Here is a 14,764-nt window from a genome sequence, read left to right on the forward strand (position 1 = left end):
GAGAAAATCAAATAAAACAAAGTAATATGCATATACATATATATAAAACAAAAATTATATATAACCACATAATGTATAAGATACAAGATGCATGCAAATCAAATTATAAAACATCCAATATCTTTATATATAAATGTACAAAATCGCAACTTTTCAAATCAAATAACAATTTTGTGCCCTAAACGTAAAAAAAAAAAATATTAAAGAAAGTGCATGTTAAGTATATGTAATTTTTGTCAACAAGAAAAATTCATGATGAAATCAAATAGAATATATATATATGTATATGGGAAGTTTGCATTATAATAATACAAATAACTTATTGATGCAGCCAGGTGTATGGCACTTTACAGGCATTTATGTAATTACCATAATCTGTTGTAACTTGTAGGCTAATTAAACCCCCAAAAAAAACTAAAAGGAACAAAACAACATAACTAATCCTTTATGTGCATGCAATAAAAACCAGAAAAATATTTATTTTGTTTTTATCTTCTTATTGGCCACAAATCCTGGGCAAAACCTATGGAAGGTGTCGAACTTGAATTTAATTAATTCTATCTAAAATTAATGCTAACTAAAAAACTTGGCAAGAGTTCAACTAAGCAGAGAAAAATTTGGATTACGCTATGTCAGCAGGCATATACATATTTAATAAGGATTCACAACAAGAATAGTAAAAGGTACAATTCTCGAAGTCAATAAGTTTTGAAATGGAGGGAAGAGAATGAAGTAAGTATGGTTATTATTCAGAAAAGGATTGTGCTGACCATTGAATGTCGATGAAAATGTGTTATAAATAGAATGCTTTACGGACATCTACTCAAACTGCAATTGGAAGAAGTATCTACAAGAATTGCGAGTGAGACATATCTATAGCTTATAAACGTAAATTCGTTCAGTGATTGGTTGGTACAGAAAAAAAGATTTCAGAGCAGTTAATGCATAGTTAAAAATTATGTTAATTAAGAGGTTTAATTGTCGTAGAAATTACAATTATTGAATTTGTACTGCAATTGTTTTTAAAAAAGGTTTCGTAAGTGCCAAACATATAAATTAAAGAAGGCCTTATCAATAGCCAATAATTCGAACTATTCAAATTAGTTCTATGAAAGTATCGCAGAACGTAATAATAGAGAGCTTTGCCAGCAGGCAACTAATGAAGGGGCAAATAAACTAAAAAATGTACAGAAGGCACTTACTCGTTCAAGCATTAACAGAAGATGTTTTTGGCGATAATTTACTATACTACAAACTAAGAGGCTTCCTCATCGCCACGTATCGTCACCTCGGAGTCCACAATACACGGCTTCAGCTCGTGCTTTTTCAACTGCATTAAGCGGCTAAAGGTTTTCTGACAAAGAGCGCAACGATGTCGTCGTTCCCCTGTATGAATGCGTTCATGGGTGCGCAACACACTCAACTGAGCAAAGCTGCGATCGCAATGACTGCAGGCATAAGGACGTTCTCCAGTGTGCGTGCGCATGTGTAGCTCCAGCAGATAGACGCGCGAGAAACTGCGCTGGCAGAGGGTGCAGGTGTGTGGACGTTCGGATGTGTGCAGCGCAATGATGTGGCGCCGCAGATTGCTGGACTCGACGAAACCCTTGCCACAGTATTCACACTTGTATTCCACCAGTTTGAGATGCCGTTTCTGATGACTGACAAGCGCTCCATTTGTTTTAAAGGTCTTTGGGCAAACATCACAGGCAAAGGGTCGCTCTCCATTATGGAGACGTATGTGCATAGCCAGGCTGGCAGCAGATTGCAGGCTCTTGCCACAGTAGATACAACGATGATGGGTCACTTGAGGCGATCCGTTACTTATGACATTGCAGCTATGGCGCAGCAGATTTATGCTCTGGGTAAAACTGTGTTCGCAATGCAGACAACTGCTGGTTTCGACGGTAGGATGTGCTTTATCTAAGTGGCGTTGCAGCGTTGCAGCCTGTTGAAAGACTGCACCGCAGTCATCACAGTTAAAAATGGCAACAGCAATTGTTTGCTGCACTGTTGCAGGCAATTTCTGTTCTTTCGCGTGGGTTTCGCACTCTTCATATAGCTCCACATGCTGACTTGGATCATATTCTATGATATCATCCATTTCATCCTCAGAATTATGCTTTACCGACTCCTTGTCAATCAAATCACTTGTCGCATCAATGCTGCAAGAAGCTTCTGCTTCACTGTGGCGCAGCAATTGTTCCGTTGCAGCGCATTTGTCACGAAACTTGGCTGCGATTAGCAGCTCCTTTGTACACTCTTGGCACAAATACTTAGGAAACGCGTCCGTCTTGTCAACCTATTAAAATATATAAAATAAATATACGAAATGCAATATAAACAATCTGAGAACTCACTTTAATGTCGCCACAACGTTCAAGTAGGGTGCATAAATCGGTTTGCTGTTCCTCCACATGCTCATAGACATCAACCATGAGCTCATCTTGCTTTAGGCACACGCGGCACAGTAAGTCACTTTGCTCTTGAGCCATATTCCATTATTTATTTATTAATAATTAGTTTCAAATTTGCATCGCTTACAAAATGCGGGAATGCTGTTTGTACTACACGTTATGGGCAACAGCTGATTGCTGAGTTGTTATCGATAACAAGAAAGGTCACAATGGTTGGCGGATTATTGAAAATATTTACAATTTTCAACTTCTATTTATTTTTGTAACTAATACAATAATTAGATAAATAAAAAACATATTTTGATGCATTCAATAAGAAAACTTTAATAAGTTTATTTACATTTGTCCAGCAATGCTTTATTTGATATTCGTAAATTAAGTATTAGAAAGTGCAAAAGCAAAAATGGTCACCTTAAAAGAGCTGGCGAAACATCGATGTTTTTATCGATACCACATCGATGGTTTTGAAAAAAGTTACTATGCGACATTGTAATAGTTACCCGGGGGAAACAAATGGATAAAATAAAGTAAAAGATTAATATCTTTTAATTGCAAAAAACTAAGTGTAGTTGTACAATTCGGGATAATTTTAGTGCTTTAAAATCAACCATAATTAATGAGCTTCTAATAATGTAAGCATGATTAATGCATTAACCGTTACATTTGTAGTCTGTGCGTGAGTGTGTGCAAAATAAGCAATGACAAATGACTTCAATTGTTTATTACTCCAAATCGTCAAAGTATCCCAGATGTAAATAACGTGGTAAGTTGTGTCGAACTTCCGCCAAATATTCTTTATAATTATAAAAAGTAGATCTCAGCTCTTTGTCCTCAATCATATCAGACAGTGCAAAGTCGCCATTATGAAGTGCAACAAAGAGAGGCAAAAAAGATGTGAACAAAAAGAAATCTAAGGGAAAAGAGCAAAAATTAATCAATGGAATAGAAACATTTTTCAAAGTTTTTTTTTACCCAAATATTTGTGCCGCAAAAGCTGCTCACGAAACTTCACCAGAGTGGGGATTTCGCCATCATAATTGATTTTATTCAATGTTTCGATAAACTTTGAATAATAAAAGTAGACAAGCTCATCGCGATTGTTTTGTCTTTGCTCCGGAGACAACAAACTATAGATGGCATAAAGAATGTCATTGGCCATGGGACCCACATTGCACATCTGAAAGTCGAGAAGCATACAGTCCTCCAATTGTCCCGTAGTTTTATTATGTTTAAACATCATATTCCTCAAATGAAAGTCGCCATGGCACAAAACATAGTATGCGTCCTCTTGAGGATTCACTCGATACTCTCGGAAAGTGTTTACGCAATGCTGCAAGTAAGTGGGACGTATTTTTTCAAAATATGGCTTATAAACTCTCAGATCCGGCTGAGAGTCCAACATCTGCAGGAAAAAGTCCATGCCTGTTGAGAACAGGGGTTCCTCTGTAATCTTTGGAAGTTCCATCAGGCTGTGCTTGCATTTCTCCAACAAGCCGGGTTCCTCTTTGTTCAGTTTGTAACTAACAGCATGCCACTTTGCTAGTTTTGTAAAGGCACTGTGGACCTCCTCTATTGTTGGCTGGCGATCACGGACCACAACGTAACCCTGAGGCAAAAGATCCTCAAAGACCATTACCTGCCGTGGCTTTAAGCTGTGATAAATACAGGGCACGTATAACGAGGTCTCATCCCCAGCATCTCGCAAGATCTCCTCGAACCTGGGTAGTAACTCTGTGTACATTTTAATCTCCGTATCGAAGATGTGAGATTCATCCAGCATATCCTTTTTGTGACCATCTTTTTCGGGCATAGTCTTGATAATCAGCGACTTGTTGAAATTTCCCTTTGACGTCTTATACTCGACCGTTGCTCTGAACATAACACTTGCATAATGATCTCCTTTGCCGCTAGCGGGTGTTATCTTTAAAGCGATTACTTCGACATTCTCATCGTTCTCATGGCTACTCAATATCTCTTTTACATATTCTGCATCCAGCCAGCTGGGTGCTTCCAACTCATCTAAGTTGTAGGATTCACTGTTTGGCGGCATTTTTATTTAATTTGACCGCTTTCAGCTGTAAGACGCAACTCAATTGCATAGCAGAGGAAAGACCTCTTATATACGCTAGTTTTCTGTTTTATAAAAGCTTATCTTTATAGCTAATCTAAATAACCGAGATATTGTATATCCAGATTTGTGCTTTATCATCAAAAAGTTCAAAAAGTCATGATTACATTCAGATCAGTCAGATATTGTATAAGTATACATAATACATACGTAATCAAGAAATATGTATTTCCGCATCATTTTATGAATAAGTAAATAGTAATATTCCTATTTTATTTTATAATCAGATCAGTCAAAACTTATATGGACGCAATCAACTGAATACTTATATTTCATATTATGTATACATATGTACATAGTATGTGTATATTCAAATACACAATTTATTTTATTTAGTTTTAAAATTAGCAAGAAAAATAAATTTTGTATTTACTATATATTTTATTTTATTTAAATTTCTATTGGTATACTAAATACATACTAATATAGTTTTCAAAGGTTTCGGAGTATTTAGTTAAACCAAATTCGTACCTATAGTACGATAATATAATTATATTATAGACCGCTGAAGCGAAAAAGCTTTCGAAGTGAACCTATTCAAGTGAATCGGATTATAAGTACTTTGCCCCCTAGCTACCTCAACAACCGTAAACATACACTTGTTAACACACATATTTAATTTGTTTGTTTATATTAACCAAGAGACAAATTGATTAAGCGTATCTTGGCAGCGTCTGGTCCCAAGCAGTGCGATTATAAAAGCTTAGAAAAGCTTTACAAATTTGTTTATAATTTTATTTAGTTCCATGGCTCAGTAAAAACTTGAATGGGTCTTGATAACAGCAGCTTGTTCAGCAAAAATTTAATGCAAAATCATCGTGTGTAGCTAGTTGGGCACGAGCCAAACAGAATCGGTGTGCAAACATTGTTATGAATGGTAATTATATAGCTGATTAAAAACAAATCAAAAAGCAATTAACTCGTCATTATTAAAAAGCGTTTTCTTCCACCAAATTCTCGAATATAAATCTTATACTCTTATTACTCGTACTTTTTATTTTTAAATATTCTGTCTTAACTACTCGAAATATCCCACATGCACCATACGAGGGATCAGATATTCCAATTCGTCTTGGAAGTCCTTTTCGGCAAATAATGCACGACGTTTCTCAGCATCTTCCAGAAAATCTGCTGGATCGTTTCCTTTGCGCATATGATTGAAGGTTGGCAAAAATGAACTCATCAAAAAGATATCTGTGGCGGGGCAATAATAAACAAAATTAGTATTTGAATAACTTCTGTCATTTTTATTAACATACCAATATATTTTTTTTCATGTAACTGTCTACGGAATTCAACCAAGCTGGGCTTCTTTCCCTGGTATCCAATTTTTACAAGGGTATTTGTGAAAGTCGTAAAAAAATAGTAGATAAATTCATCACGTTTCTCTCGACGCTCCTCGGGACCAAGGAGCATGTAAATCGAATAGAGCACATCGTTTGTCAAAGCTCCCACGTAGGACATCTGAAAGTCGAGCAGCATGCAGTCGGTTCCCTTGAACATCATATTCTTTATATGGAAATCTCCATGGCACAAAACGTAGTATGAATCGTCTTTTCGGTTCACACGATATTCACGAAGAGCTTCTACCCAGCGTTGAATTAATTTTTCTTTCAACGGTTCGAAGTACTTGACATACTGTCTTAAGCTGTCAACGCTCTGCAGGGTTTCCAAGAACGTTGGGAATCCTTTTGTAATAACTTCTTGCTCCAAAATATTTGGCATTGTTGTCAAATCATATTGTAATGTATCAAACAAGTCAGATTTTTCTTGTAGCAGCTTATAACTAACTGCTTGCCATTTTGCCAGTTTTCCCACTGCGGATTTAATCTCATCTATGGTAGCGGGTCTTTTACGAACCACATCATATTTTTGTGGAACCAAATCTTCAAAGACCATCACTTGACGCGGCTCTTCAGAGTGATAGATGCACTTGGCGCAAAACGTTGTCTTATCACCTGCTTCAGCTAGTATCTCTTCGAACTTGGGCAATACTTTCGTGTACATGGTGATCTCAGTAGGGAAAATGTGCGAATCACCCAAAAACTCCTTTTTATGGCCTTCCTCTTCGGGCATTGTCTTAATAATCAACGACTTGGAAAATGTTCCCTCATCTGTTGAATATTCGACAAGCCCCCGGAACATGACACTCGCATAATGATCTCCTTTAGCAGTGGCTGGAGATGTTTTGAAGTCAATCACTTTCACATTAGCATCGTTAAGGTGCTTAACTAAAACATCTCTGAAGAATTGATCATTCAACCAAGCGGGAGCTTCAAGCTCATCCGCATTATAATTGTCAATGTTTGGCGTCATTTTAAAATATGTCTCTCTTGTGCTGACTGCTTGAAATTCAGAAACAACTGATTGCGACTCTTGCTTCACTGTGTTTTTATACAAGATTTGAAGGTTTGTATTAAGCTTTATAAGCAATACTTTTCAAACTTTTAGATCGTGAAATTCGCAACGATAGTTATCGAAAGCTTTTGAAATGATCTTTTAAGAGTGATAGTACGTCGTGCGTACATGTGAACTTGTATTCTTATACTCTATCATAGAGTATATGGGGCTAATTGAAAACATAATTCTAAAATACTTTTGCTTATAAGAAAGTATTGCCAATAGCAAAATATTTGAATACTATTATTAAATTTAACAATATTGAACTTAACAATATAATTTTTTCTTTATTTGTGAGGTTAATGAACTTTATCTATACGTATTCTTACACTGTAAAGAAGATATCGAAGTGGGGTATGTGCTTTTATAGTATTCATTTAATTTAACTAACCAAACAAGTGTACCAAAAGCTTTTTAAATACGAAAGTTGCTAAAGCTTTACCAATTAATGTTGATCATGCTGACAACTAAACAAAATGCTTGAACCACTTGCAAAATAATTATCAAACCACATTACCTAAAGTCTAGCCGCGAGATACCAATTAATTAACACACAAATATATAACATGTATACATACACACATACATACATATATCCTAGAGAATAATTATGCGGGAACAGTCGTCTCAATCTTTGAACCTGATTGTAAATAAATTTTTTGTTGCTAATTCCAAAGGTAGAAAAACTACAATACTTGATTGTATTATTTAATATTAGAGTAAGAAAGCTCCAGTCAACTATGCTCGACTGTGAAATACCCGGTTCCCGTTGTAACGAAAAAATACTTAAATATACCAAAAGCTATATTTTATATATCGAAATTGGCGTGGCGGACATCCAGACATTTTCTTGGCATTGATGCTGATATTATATAATATATACTTTACGGGGTCGGAGTTGTCCCCTTTTACAGGATAAATAAAGTTTCTATACGCACAAAGTTATTATAATACCCTTCTATCCTATCATTGACGGGTATAGAAAGCATGTCTCTATAAATGTATGTGTGGCTTCAATAATTTCATCATAATAGCAAATAGAAAAGTAATCCTACTGAGCGCTATCAGAAACAACCGCAAACATGGATCAGCCTCTGTATACTAGAATCCAAAATAATATATCTTTCTATTACCGTAAACAGGAAGAAAAGCTTAAGCGATGCAACAATCGACATTCTTGGATTTTAATTTCCAACATTTATCTTGGGATTATTTTTATTTAAGTAAAATACAATTTTTTATCAATCCACACAATTTTATTATAAATATTCCTAGAAGATTATCTTCTACTAAAATGTGAAAAGTCTTAAGTTATGACCTTTAAAAGTTGTGTAACAAGATGGAGTAACTTTTTATATATTTTATCCAAGTATTTATTGTAACTGTTCGAAGTATCCCAAATGAAGCATACGAGGCAAAAGATGCTTCAAATCGTCAAGATACTCCTTGCTGTGATATAACTCACGACATTTCTCAGTATTTTCCATGAATTCTGCTGGATCCTGTCCGTTACGCATATGATTAAAGATTGGCAGAAATGTACTCATCAAAAATATTTCTGCGAAACAAAATGCAAAGAGTTAGTATCTGAGAAATGGGTAATTCATATAACCAACGTACCGGAATATTTTCTGTCAAATAACTGCTTCCGAAATTCAACCAAACTAGGCTTCTTTCCCTGATAACCAATCTTTTCTAATGTATTTGCGAATGTTGTAAAATAGTGGTAGATAAGTTCATCATAGTTATCCCGACGATCCTCAGGATTAAAGAGCATGTAGACCGCATAGAGCACGTCATTTGTTATAGATCCTACGTACGACATCTGAAAGTCGAGCAACATGCAGTCGGTTCCCCTGAACATCATATTTTTTACATGGAAGTCTCCATGACAGAGAACATAGTAAGCATCTTCTTGACGATTCTCTCTGTATTCACGTATTATATTAGTCCATCGTTCAATCATAACATCTTTTATGGGTTCAAAGTACTTTCGGTATTTTTTTAAACTTTCCACACTGTCCAGTGCTTCCAAGAATGTCGAAAACCCAGATTTTAATATATCTTGTTCCAGGAAATTTGGCAATGTTGTGAGATCATACTGCAACTTATCGAACAGTCCTGATTTGTCCTTCAACAACTTAAAGCTAACTGCCTGCCATTTAGCCAGTTTTCCCAGAGCAGTTTTGATTTCATCTAAGCTTGCTGGTCTTTTACGTATTACTTCATAGTTTTGGAGAACCAGATCTTCGAAAATCATCACTTGACGCGGTTCCAGACTGTGATAAATGCAACGGGCACAAAACGTAATCTTATCACCTGCTTCAGATAGTATTTCCTCGAACTTTGGTAGTATTTCAGTGTACATAGCGATCTCTGTGGGGAAAATGTGCGAATCACCTAAAAATTCCTTTTTATGTCCTTCTATTTCGGGCATGGTCTTAATTATCAAGGACTTAGAAAGTGTTTTGTTTTGCAGTGAGTAATCAACTTTAGTCCGAAACATGACACTTGCATAGTGGTCTCCTTTAGCAGTTGCTGGTGATGTGTTAAATTCAATCACTTTCACATTAGGATCGTTATGATGATGAACTAAAACATCCTTAAAGAATTGATCATTCAACCAAGCGGGAGCTTCCAGCTCATCTGTATTATAATTGTTAATGTTTGGCGTCATTTTTGTAGATATTCTTCGTGTGTTGCCGGTCGCGAATTCAGAAAATAACTAACAGCGAGTCTTGCGACGCTCTGTATTTATTCTATTTGCTATCACTCTTTATCTTTAGCATACCAACAATGCTTATATTAATTTCGTACTTGTGTGCAATGCGAAATGATAGTAATCGAAAGCTTTTGAATGAATCTTGAAGTGTTGATAGTAATTGATAGTATACAATCTAGATTTGTATACCCTTGCATATATGAATTTGACAATGTCTTTTGAAACGTTTTATTCAATGTGAATATTTATAAGAAACTAACTTTGAAGTAACATTTAAATATTTTAAAAAATAAAATTTTTTCATAATTAACTTTCTTAGCTGAAAATATTACATTTTAGAAACAACTTACATAATTTGTTTTACCCGCTTGAATTATTGCACCGTATTATCCCCATTTAGGATTATTATTTTATAAAAATAATTAAACAAATAGTACAATACATTTTTACAAAGCCTTCAAAGCTTCAGCAATCCTCTTGGTCATACTGGTTATTCAAATTAAAGAACGCCACTTTTGGTAGTACTTAAAACCGTGGCATCACTTAAAAATTGTATCATGCAATGCATTAGACACAAAAATCAAGTATAATATCGACTACGAAATACCCTAAAACTTCAAATTGAAATTATTTATCTTTAACAATATCATTTGTATGGTCTTATCTGATCGATAAGACTCTATCTATAATTAAATATTTTCTTATTTGTCAGCAAGCAAGGAAAAGCAATATGATTGAATATTCCTCCTTTTACCTGTTGCATGCATTTGAACAATTCAATTAACCCTACTTATTAAAAGAATGTTTTATTTTTTGAATATTATTTAATTGTTGTATCAATTGCATGATTTATTTTTTGAATATTATTTAATTGTTGTATCAATTGCATGAAAGTTACAGCTCTTTTAATATCACTTAAAAATACACCTTCCTTCTTATAAATTCACAGAATTTCTTTCCAAGCTCCATTCGCTTAAATATACCATATTTAATGAATTCATTCTAATTGTTCAAAATATCCCAAGTGAAGCATACGAGACAACAGATGCTCCAAATCGCCAAGATATTCCTTGGTGTGATATAACTTACGGCGTAACTCTTCGTTTTCCATCAAGTCGGCCAGAGGCTCTCCATTCCGCACATGATTAAATATTGGTAAAAATGTGCTTATCAAAAAGATTTCTGCGAAATAAATAATCAAAGTTAGTACTGAAGCAATCATTGCAAATTATTAATGTAGCTAACACACCAGTATATTTTCTGTCAAATATCTGCTTTCGAAATTCTACCAAACTAGGCTTCTTTCCTTGATAACCAATCTTTTCTAGTGTATTTGCAAATGTTATGAAATAGTTGTAGATAAGTTCATCAAGCTTATCTCGGCGATCCTCAGCACTTAAGATCATGTATACCGCATAGAGCACATCGTTTGTTATAGATCCTACGTAGGACAACTGAAAGTCGAGCAGCATACAGTCCGTTCCCCTGAACATCATATTTTTTAAATGGAAGTCTCCATGGCATAGAACGTAGTAAGCATCTTCTTGACGATTCTCTCTGTATTCACGTATTATTTTCACCCAGCGCGGAATTATAATATCTTTAATGGGCTCAAAATACTTGATGTATTTTTTTAAACTTTCTACACTTTTCAGTGCTTCCAAGAACATCGGAAATCCAGTTGTCATAATATCTTCGTCCAAGAAATTTGGCATCGTTGTTAGATCGTACTGCATTTTATCGAGCAATCCTGTTTGGTCCTTTAGGAGCTTAAAACTAACTGCCTGCCATTTTGCCAGTTGTCCCATTCCAGATTTTATTTCTTCTATTGTTGCTGGCCGGTTACGTATTACTTCATAGTTGTGGGGAACGAGGTCTTCTAAAACCATCACTTGATGCGGTTCCAAACTGTGATAAATACAGCGTGCACAAAAAGTAGTCTCATCACCTGCTTCAGACAGTATCTCTTCGAACCTGGGCAATATTTCTGTATACATGGCGATCTCCGTAGGAAAAACGTGCGTGTCATCCAAAAAGTCTTTTTTATGTCCTTCCTCTTCGGGCATAGTCTTAATAATCAAAGACTTTGAAAGAGTTTTCTCCTGTGTTGAGTAATCAACATTTGCTCGGAACATAATACTTGCATAATGATCTCCTTTCGCGGTTGCTGGCGATATTTTATAATCAAGCACTTTTACATCAGGATCATTAGAATATTGAGTTAGAATATCCTTGAAGAATTGTTCGTTCATCCACGCGGGTGGATTTAACTCATCAGCATTAAAATTATCATTAGTTGACGACATTATAGGTGCCAGTTACCGGGGCTAAACTCAACAAATAACTAATTGTGTATCTCCTGAAACTGCATATTTATTTCATCTTGAATCTTATCTAGAATTTTAAAGCTTTTAATTTCAGTCTTAGATGAAATTCACATTTGCTTTTAGAAACTTCTGGATTAATCTGTAACTAGAAGGTAAGAAAAATGTGTCTGATATGCTAAATATATTATAGGACTCAGCTTGCCACTTTATGGAAAAATGCAATTAATGTGCTAAACACATAGTTGATAGTAACACACCATATGAATATTAAGCAAATATAATGAATGTACATACAATTTGTCGAGATTGTTAATGTTGTTTGCATTGTAAATTTATTAAAACAAAAAGTAAAAATAAGAGTATTTAAAAATAATATATATTATATATACATACGTATATTAATCACGGAAGCAATTCCATTTGATTATTTTTTACATCTTTAGTTACATCTTGGAATTGATAAGTTTTGTAATATTTTGATAAGAATTATCAGGTAAACAAATAGATAGGTACTCCAACATTTTGATAACAATTATCAGACAAACAAACAATTACATACATTTGGATGTTCAAAGTATTATTCATAAAAACAATTTCCATTTACATTTTCTAGTAGTGTTATAATCTTAGCAGACCCTGTATTTAGTAGGCAAACTATTTAACTGAAGATTTTAAAACCCTGAAAGTATACAGCATAATCTAGTCAACCTAAAAGTACGCTTAAGAAACACAATTTTAAACCACATACCTAAATAACAAGTAAGTAAGCTATAATCGAGGGTGCTGGACTGTGAGATACACACTACCCATTTTGAGTAAAAGGAAAATATTTCGGTATTATACCGCAATGGGAAGCGGATATCTCATAGTCGAGCACACTTGACTGTAGCTTTCTTACTTGTTTTGTCTGATGATAATAATATATGTACATATATATAATCTATTCCTCGCAGAATTATTGAAGGTTTAGAGCTTCGTAAGATTGCTTATGTCATTATTTACCACTATACTACTATTTACGTATTGTATTAATATTTGGTTACTTAAAGCTCTAACCAAAAATATATTAAGTATCAACAATTATAAAAAGTAGCATTATCGGTCATGAACTTTAAGTTTGCAGAGTGTATGTCAAGATAATAGTTGGTTGTTCAAACCATTTAATAATTATTATTGCCATATGTCAAAGCATAATCACAGAAATGAAACTACGTCCCAATATTTTTATTGACTTTGAACGCTTGTATTATATTATAGATAAAGATAAGAGTAATACATTCATTCAAGCTGCTCAAAATAGCCTAAATGAAGCATACGAGGTAGCAGATATTCCAACTCTTCATGAAAGTCTTTATCATCAAACATTTGAGCCAATTTTGTAGGGTCCGTCATTAACTCTCCAGGATCTTGGCCTTTTCTCATGCAATTGAATCCAGGCAAGAATATTGACATCAAAAAAATTTCTGTGAAAAGAAATTATTAATAAGATTGAATTTAGACAACTTGATCTGCAATTTTAAATTTACCATGATGTCTCCTTTCGAATAATTGCTTTCGAAACTCAACTAAGCTTGGCAACTTTCCTTGATAGCCAATAGTTTTTAAAGTGTTTGTTAAATTAGTGAAGTAAAAATAAATAAGCTCGTCATATCTATCTCGACGCTCTTCGGGGCCATAGAATAAATACATGGCGTACAATAAATCATTTGTCATAGATCCTACATAGGATATTTGGAAGTCCAAGAGCATGCATTCGGTTCCCTTAAACATCATATTCTTTAGATGGAAATCGCCGTGACATAAAACATAGTAAGCATCTTCTTGGCGATTCTCTCTGTATTCACGTATGATTTCAACCCAGCGGCTCAAAAGAGTCTCTGTTAATGGCTCCAGATATTTGAGATAACCTTTTAACTTATCATTCTTTCCAAGTGACTTGATTAGGTTTGGTAGGCTAGTCTTCATGAAATCCTGTTCGAGGTAGTTGGGAACTTCAGTCAAATCATACTTCATTTTATCGAACATTGTAGGATCTTCCTTGAGCAACTTGAAACTAACTGCATGCCATTTGGCCAGCTTTGCAATGGCAGCTTTGATCTCCTCCAAGTTAGCTACTCTCTTGCGCACAACCGAGTAACCCTGAGGCACCAGATCTTCGAAGACCATCACCTGGCGCGGTTCAAGCGTATGATATATGCACTTGGCACATAAACTTGTCTCGTCGCCAGCCTCGCGTAGAATTGCTTCCAATTTTGGTAACACTTCTGTGTACATTGCAATTTCAGTTGGAAAGAATTTCGCGTCGCCAAGAAAGTCTTTCTTGTGACCTTCTTGCTCGGGCATTGTTTTGATGATGATTGGTTTTGAAAGCTTCTCATCACCTATTGAATACTCAATCTCTGCTCGAAACATAATACTCGCATAATGATCTCCTTTAGCTGTTGCTGGAGATATTTTAAAGTCAATCACTTTTACGTTTGCATCATTATGATTATGCGTTAGAACGTCTTTAAAGAACTGTTCATTTAGCCATTCAGGTGGTACCAACTCATCGGCATTATAGTTATCAATATCAGCTGACATTTTTGTGCGTGTGTTGCGTTGAATGTTTATAAAAAGACTAAAAACTTGCAAGACTGCTGTCCCAATTTATATACGATTATATGTAGGTGGAGAGCTTTTTATTGAGCTTTTTAGTTGATAATTTTTTGTAAGCTTAAGTGTTGAAAATCTGTCCAAAATTGTGAAATGTGTTGGCGCCATTTTAAAT

The 14,764-nt window shown here is 34.8% G+C and overlaps 6 protein-coding genes across 6 annotated transcripts; all 6 read right to left on the minus strand.

Annotated features, from left to right (window-relative positions):
* Nucleotides 1-170: 170 nt before the first annotated feature.
* Nucleotides 171-2,595, minus strand: LOC117574841 (zinc finger protein 501). The gene is made up of 2 exons (XM_034258837.2): nt 2,361-2,595; nt 171-2,302 (listed from the first exon to the last, which is right to left on the minus strand). Exons 1-2 carry the CDS (start codon nt 2,493-2,495, stop codon nt 1,256-1,258), a joined length of 1,182 nt encoding a protein of 393 aa, XP_034114728.1. The 5' UTR covers nt 2,496-2,595; the 3' UTR covers nt 171-1,255.
* A 345-nt stretch (nt 2,596-2,940) lies between these two features.
* LOC117576136 (uncharacterized) lies at nt 2,941-4,494 on the minus strand. Its single transcript, XM_052007831.1, has 2 exons — nt 3,390-4,494; nt 2,941-3,327 (listed from the first exon to the last, which is right to left on the minus strand). The coding sequence occupies exons 1-2, from the start codon at nt 4,465-4,467 to the stop codon at nt 3,140-3,142; spliced, it is 1,266 nt and encodes a 421-aa protein (XP_051863791.1). The 5' UTR covers nt 4,468-4,494; the 3' UTR covers nt 2,941-3,139.
* A 968-nt stretch (nt 4,495-5,462) lies between these two features.
* LOC117576156 (uncharacterized) lies at nt 5,463-6,894 on the minus strand. Its single transcript, XM_034260729.2, has 2 exons — nt 5,805-6,894; nt 5,463-5,739 (listed from the first exon to the last, which is right to left on the minus strand). Exons 1-2 carry the CDS (start codon nt 6,859-6,861, stop codon nt 5,564-5,566), a joined length of 1,233 nt encoding a protein of 410 aa, XP_034116620.1. The 5' UTR covers nt 6,862-6,894; the 3' UTR covers nt 5,463-5,563.
* A 1,286-nt stretch (nt 6,895-8,180) lies between these two features.
* On the minus strand, nt 8,181-9,655 carry LOC117576081 (uncharacterized). The gene is made up of 2 exons (XM_034260628.2): nt 8,566-9,655; nt 8,181-8,503 (listed from the first exon to the last, which is right to left on the minus strand). Exons 1-2 carry the CDS (start codon nt 9,620-9,622, stop codon nt 8,319-8,321), a joined length of 1,242 nt encoding a protein of 413 aa, XP_034116519.1. The 5' UTR covers nt 9,623-9,655; the 3' UTR covers nt 8,181-8,318.
* Nucleotides 9,656-10,507: 852 nt separating this feature from the next.
* On the minus strand, nt 10,508-12,114 carry LOC117576178 (uncharacterized). The gene is made up of 2 exons (XM_034260762.2): nt 10,917-12,114; nt 10,508-10,849 (listed from the first exon to the last, which is right to left on the minus strand). Exons 1-2 carry the CDS (start codon nt 11,971-11,973, stop codon nt 10,665-10,667), a joined length of 1,242 nt encoding a protein of 413 aa, XP_034116653.1. The 5' UTR covers nt 11,974-12,114; the 3' UTR covers nt 10,508-10,664.
* A 708-nt stretch (nt 12,115-12,822) lies between these two features.
* Nucleotides 12,823-14,678, minus strand: LOC117575845 (uncharacterized). Its single transcript, XM_034260255.2, has 2 exons — nt 13,521-14,678; nt 12,823-13,457 (listed from the first exon to the last, which is right to left on the minus strand). Exons 1-2 carry the CDS (start codon nt 14,575-14,577, stop codon nt 13,273-13,275), a joined length of 1,242 nt encoding a protein of 413 aa, XP_034116146.1. The 5' UTR covers nt 14,578-14,678; the 3' UTR covers nt 12,823-13,272.
* Nucleotides 14,679-14,764: the final 86 nt, after the last annotated feature.

The sequence above is a fragment of the Drosophila albomicans genome, chromosome 2R (assembly GCF_009650485.2).
Source record: "Drosophila albomicans strain 15112-1751.03 chromosome 2R, ASM965048v2, whole genome shotgun sequence".
NCBI classification, from domain to species: domain Eukaryota; kingdom Metazoa; phylum Arthropoda; class Insecta; order Diptera; family Drosophilidae; genus Drosophila; species Drosophila albomicans.

What these genes read in the sequence shown, in the direction of transcription:
- LOC117574841 (XM_034258837.2), bottom strand. Translation starts at nt 2,495, where the DNA reads ATGGCTCAAGAGCAAAGTGACTTACTGTGCCGCGTGTGCCTAAAGCAA. An exon ending in AACGTTGTGGCGACATTAAA is followed by an intron (nt 2,303 to 2,360) that starts GTGAGTTCTCAG and finishes ATATTTTAATAG; the next exon opens with GTTGACAAGACGGACGCGTT.
- LOC117576136 (XM_052007831.1), bottom strand. Translation starts at nt 4,467, where the DNA reads ATGCCGCCAAACAGTGAATCCTACAACTTAGATGAGTTGGAAGCACCC. An exon ending in TTTGCGGCACAAATATTTGG is followed by an intron (nt 3,328 to 3,389) that starts GTAAAAAAAAAC and finishes CTTTTCCCTTAG; the next exon opens with ATTTCTTTTTGTTCACATCT.
- LOC117576156 (XM_034260729.2), bottom strand. Translation starts at nt 6,861, where the DNA reads ATGACGCCAAACATTGACAATTATAATGCGGATGAGCTTGAAGCTCCC. An exon ending in ACATGAAAAAAAATATATTG is followed by an intron (nt 5,740 to 5,804) that starts GTATGTTAATAA and finishes GCCCCGCCACAG; the next exon opens with ATATCTTTTTGATGAGTTCA.
- LOC117576081 (XM_034260628.2), bottom strand. Translation starts at nt 9,622, where the DNA reads ATGACGCCAAACATTAACAATTATAATACAGATGAGCTGGAAGCTCCC. An exon ending in ATTTGACAGAAAATATTCCG is followed by an intron (nt 8,504 to 8,565) that starts GTACGTTGGTTA and finishes TTTGTTTCGCAG; the next exon opens with AAATATTTTTGATGAGTACA.
- LOC117576178 (XM_034260762.2), bottom strand. Translation starts at nt 11,973, where the DNA reads ATGTCGTCAACTAATGATAATTTTAATGCTGATGAGTTAAATCCACCC. An exon ending in ATTTGACAGAAAATATACTG is followed by an intron (nt 10,850 to 10,916) that starts GTGTGTTAGCTA and finishes TTTATTTCGCAG; the next exon opens with AAATCTTTTTGATAAGCACA.
- LOC117575845 (XM_034260255.2), bottom strand. Translation starts at nt 14,577, where the DNA reads ATGTCAGCTGATATTGATAACTATAATGCCGATGAGTTGGTACCACCT. An exon ending in ATTCGAAAGGAGACATCATG is followed by an intron (nt 13,458 to 13,520) that starts GTAAATTTAAAA and finishes TTCTTTTCACAG; the next exon opens with AAATTTTTTTGATGTCAATA.